We start from the raw sequence: 4,601 nt of genomic DNA, 5'->3' as shown, positions 1-4,601 counted from the left end.
AATGATTGCAATAAGTATAATGGTATTGTGAACCGTTTGAAGGCAGCGTGGAGGAGCGGGGAAAATGATAACATTTTTCGCACTAAGTGTGACGATCAGTTTAGGTTCGAGATGGGGAGGAGTTTTCCAAGTTATAAGGCGTGGGACTTTTTGCAAGACAAACCAAAGTGGCTACATCCTGATCCCGTTGTTATTGGTAGGCGAAACAAGCGAGTGTCTGACCCCGTTGTTGATGAAACTATAGCTGAAACTGATTTTGACTTAAACCGAGATGAAGAAGTTGAAACAAACCCAAATGAGGAGCTATTTGGCAGAGATCGACTGTCACGTCCACCCGGCAAACCAAGGAAGACTGACTCAAGAAAATCAAGGAAGACCTCAAGTGATTCAGCCGCATCATCTCGTGAGTCTTTACACGCGTCCATGAAGGAACACTTTGAAGATGTGTCTCGAGAAAAGAAATCGTACTACTCTCAAATGAAGATGGAGTCGCAGTTGAGGATTTTGGCTATTGATAAGGAGAATTTGAATGAACATGATATGAGGGCAATCGAGAAAAAGAAGCAGAGGATTCGTCGAGAAATGGCTTTGGAAGACTCATACTCCGACTTCGATGATGAAGAATGAAGAATCGTATTTGTGTTTGAATTATTGTTATTTATGTTTCAATAATTGTGTTTGTCTCTGAACGATCGTATTTGTTGTACTAGGTTTCTTAATTTCAATAAACTAGGCCTTTTAATATTTGTACAAGTTTTATTTTATTTATCATTTATATTTTATCAAATAATTAAAATAATTTTAAAAAATAATAAAATACAATATTTTCTTTTTCCAAGACACTGAACTAACATTCTTTTCAATTCCATCATTTTTTCACCAGTGTCAGTTTTCAGTGTCAGTCCAGTCAGCGCCTAGTCAGCAGCAAGACACTGAACTAACACTGAACTGACGCGTCACCACACCCAGTGCTCTTATAAACATGTGAACAAACGTATGAATTAACCATATATAATGTTCATTCTTGAAAGATATGGAAACCTTAAAACCAAACAGATATTAGACGAATACTATCATCAAAAACTGCTCTTTTTGCAATGCCATATATTATGTTAATTTGTATGCTAGAAGACGTTTTTACTGTTTGTTTTTTTAAAGATGTAAAATAAAATAATGTCTTATTATGTCTACAAACTCGCAAACTTAAAAATATGCTTAAGTGCTACAGACATGATTAAATTATTTTGCAGACATAGAAACAACCCGTCTTTAATATTCAATAACAACTACAAACATTACCTTTTTTTTTTTTTAAATAGTAATTTTTTTAAAGAGACTTGCAAAAATGGAAAAATCGGATTTTTTGTTACAAAAATGGTAAAACCGAAGTTTGAAACTTCGGTTTTGCCAAATCCGAAGTTTCAAACTTCGGATTTGTTTTTTTCTTTTTTTTTACAAAAAAATAAAAAAAATAATAATAAAAAAAGCAAAACCGAAGTTTCAAACTTCGGTTTTGCTTTTTTTATTATTTTTTTTTTTTTTTTGTCAAACCAAACTAGCCGTCTTCTTTGACCATTTTCATTTCCTGCCCCAAATGCCAACTTACAAAATAAACTCTCTACGTGTCAGACTTTATTTATTTATTTTAAAATTCAAGTTAAAATAATATCTGAGTACGATAGCTCCTATTATTAATTATATTTATATTTATATGTTATATTTATTATTATAACCTTCAAATTTGTGGGATTTAAACATGGAATAACATTAAAAATCATATACAGTAGTAATATTTTAAAACTTCGTTACAATAGATTAAAAAACTCTTTAATTTGTTCTTAGTTTAAGTTAAGTATTAAAGATTACACATTCAATCCATTGGGAGATAGAATGCAACTAAAAAAAAAAAAAAATAATAATAATAATAATAATAATAATAATAATAATAATAATAATAATAATAATAATAATAATAATAATAATAATAATAATAAATAATAAAAAAAGCAAAACCGAAGTTTCAAACTTCGGTTTTGCTTTTTTTATTTTTTTGTAAAAAAAAAAAATCCGAAGTTCCAAACTTAGGGTTTGACCAAAACCGAACTTTGGAACTTCGGTTTTACCATTTTCGAAACAATTTTGATAATTTTTCCATTTTTGCAAGTCTCTTTAAAAAAAATTACTATTTAAAAAAAAATCACAAACATTATCGGCAGATCTTTACACAAAAACATCTTAAAAAAACAAATATTGAAGTTCTAGTGATCAAGATTTTAGTAATCGGTTCAGAGATCTTCTAAGAGTTAGAAACATCATCTTATCATTATTACAAAAGATTTACAGTAGAGTTCTAGTGATCAAGATTTTAGTGTCTACTCATGATCACTCAAAAGACCAGAAAACCATCACATATTGCCAATTCACAAACAGACTTATCAACATCGCTTATCTCATTTATCATCGCTTGTTGACCATGTTTCCCACAATGATAGAAGAACAAGTGGTCCGAGAACCGGTGGAACTGGTGGTGGTTTACTAAAAGTAACGATAGGATCAACCTCCACCTTTTTCATCTTTTCTTTAGCAAAATTATCATCATTTACCTTCTTTGGGGTCACTGTAGCCACTGCACAATCACAAATTCAGATTGTTAATAGCAGTATACAAGGTTTAACAGAACAACATTAATTAATTACAAACTGATGCTCATATTACCCCATGACGTTTTCACAGGACAAATGCTATTAAACGTATTCCTAGCGTGTGATAATGCAGTTATTCCACGCATATGGGTTGTTGATTTTTTTCCTTCTTTGAAGAACTCTGTATCGAGGTAGCAACCTGCAGCATGTTAAAATAGACACAGATCAATCAAGTAATATATTATTTCACAAGCCTTATAAGTATGCCCACCGCTTCCAACAAGTAACAACATCGTTAGTAGGTGTTATAATCCACATCGAACCAGCTGAAAGATTGTGTACATCTCACCACCCCATACCTTACATTTGTGGGATTGGATATTGTTGTTGTTCGCCATACGTAAATATGCTTGGTGGCTTATAAGTCTTAAGTGTCATATCCTCCTACAAACTAGCTTTTGTGAGCGAGTTCTATATTTGAGCTTTTGGCTTAGTATGGTATAGGTCAATATGATTGTTCTTCTTCAATTTAATGGGAATTTAGAAGTTCATGATGTGTTTTTCGATTACAAAAATAATCGAGGAAGAATTGAACATAACAATAGGCAACATACTAATCTATATAGCTACAGTGTTTTACCCCCTTAAATGCTATCCTAAGATAAGGTCCTGCAAATTACATAGCTTTATCACACATTACAATTTAAGAGAACTACATCTATGTTGTATGTAAACCCTAGTTATACAGTTTATTTGAACTAATTCCGTTAAAAAAGTTTAATAACAAAACAGTGTTTTTCCTACACTGATTTTTGAGTTTTTGCAATTTCCCAAAAATGAAGCAAAAATAACAGAAAAAATTATATTAGTGACATAATTAATCAAAAAAAAAAAATGCACATATCACAAGGTAGAATTGCTAGTATAATAAATCTAAAAATTCATATGAAGATTCCATTTTATAATTTAAAAAGTTACAAAATTCAGATTCCATCACAAAAATTTGTTAAGAGATTGACCTGATGTCGTTCGCCGGTGTTTAAACAGAATCGATTGGGTTCGCCGGAGATAAAAACAACGCAATTGAGAGAGATCAATGGCTTTTTCTGGCACGCGAGACTTGTTAATCCACAAGTTCCTGAAGTTTCTGGAGATCTTAATATTTTTTGCATATTATGTAAAGTGTGCTTGTTGGGCTATTAGTTTGGGCCTATTTAAGGATTAAAAATTGAATTATTAGGCTATCGTGAGTGGGCTGCCTAATTTTATTCAATTCATTATTTTACTTGGTAAATTTTAACACGAATTGTAACGATTCGCTCTAAAAAAAATTGCCTAAATGCCTTCGTAAGTTGCAAGGTAGGCTTGTGAAACTTGTAACTTGTGAGTTCTCGATCATGAGCGAGAAATTCGAAGTCGCGACCTAAATTTGTCGGTCATGAGCGAGAACTCTCGGTCCCAAGGTACTCGGTCATACGCAAGTTGCAAGGTACGCAAGGTGCAAGTCGCAAGGTTCGCAAGGTTCGCAAGCCTAACTTGTGACTTGTGTGTATCCTATTCGGATGCGTTTTTTGAAAGTTTTTGATTTTTTTGTACCTTATTTCAAACCTTTTTTTGACTAAGATTACATATACATTTTCATCCTATTAAATTTTTCCTTATACATTTACTCATTCAGAAAAACTTTTAACCAACGCAAATTCAACATTCAATAAAATTGCAGAGTCCACATTATACCAATTTCACCGCTTTTCTAACACCTATATACATTTCAAGTACGTTTATATCAATTTATTTAACAATGAGTAGATAACAAAAAAAAATGTTTATGCATGTATATTGTGGAGGAGTTTTCAATACATTGATAATACTCCTGTTTATATGCCGATTCAATGTTTTAGAACTCCTTTGAAACTCCCAGTTTATCCTGAAAAATTGATAAATCGAAAAAATTTGTTA

The 4,601-nt window shown here is 31.7% G+C and overlaps 1 protein-coding gene across 1 annotated transcript; it reads right to left on the bottom strand.

Annotated features, from left to right (window-relative positions):
• Nucleotides 1–2,270: 2,270 nt before the first annotated feature.
• On the bottom strand, nucleotides 2,271–3,775 carry LOC139891634 (uncharacterized). The gene is made up of 3 exons (XM_071874611.1): nucleotides 3,662–3,775; nucleotides 2,716–2,841; nucleotides 2,271–2,626 (listed from the first exon to the last, which is right to left on the bottom strand). Exons 2-3 carry the CDS (start codon nucleotides 2,786–2,788, stop codon nucleotides 2,451–2,453), a joined length of 249 nt encoding a protein of 82 aa, XP_071730712.1. The 5' UTR covers nucleotides 2,789–2,841; nucleotides 3,662–3,775; the 3' UTR covers nucleotides 2,271–2,450.
• Between the last annotated feature and the right edge of the window lie 826 nt (nucleotides 3,776–4,601).

Source organism: Rutidosis leptorrhynchoides, chromosome 2 (genome assembly GCF_046630445.1).
Source record: "Rutidosis leptorrhynchoides isolate AG116_Rl617_1_P2 chromosome 2, CSIRO_AGI_Rlap_v1, whole genome shotgun sequence".
Taxonomy (NCBI): Eukaryota; Viridiplantae; Streptophyta; class Magnoliopsida; order Asterales; family Asteraceae; genus Rutidosis; species Rutidosis leptorrhynchoides.
Note: the sequence above shows the minus strand (reverse complement) of the source record. Positions and strands in the feature narration are given on the sequence as shown.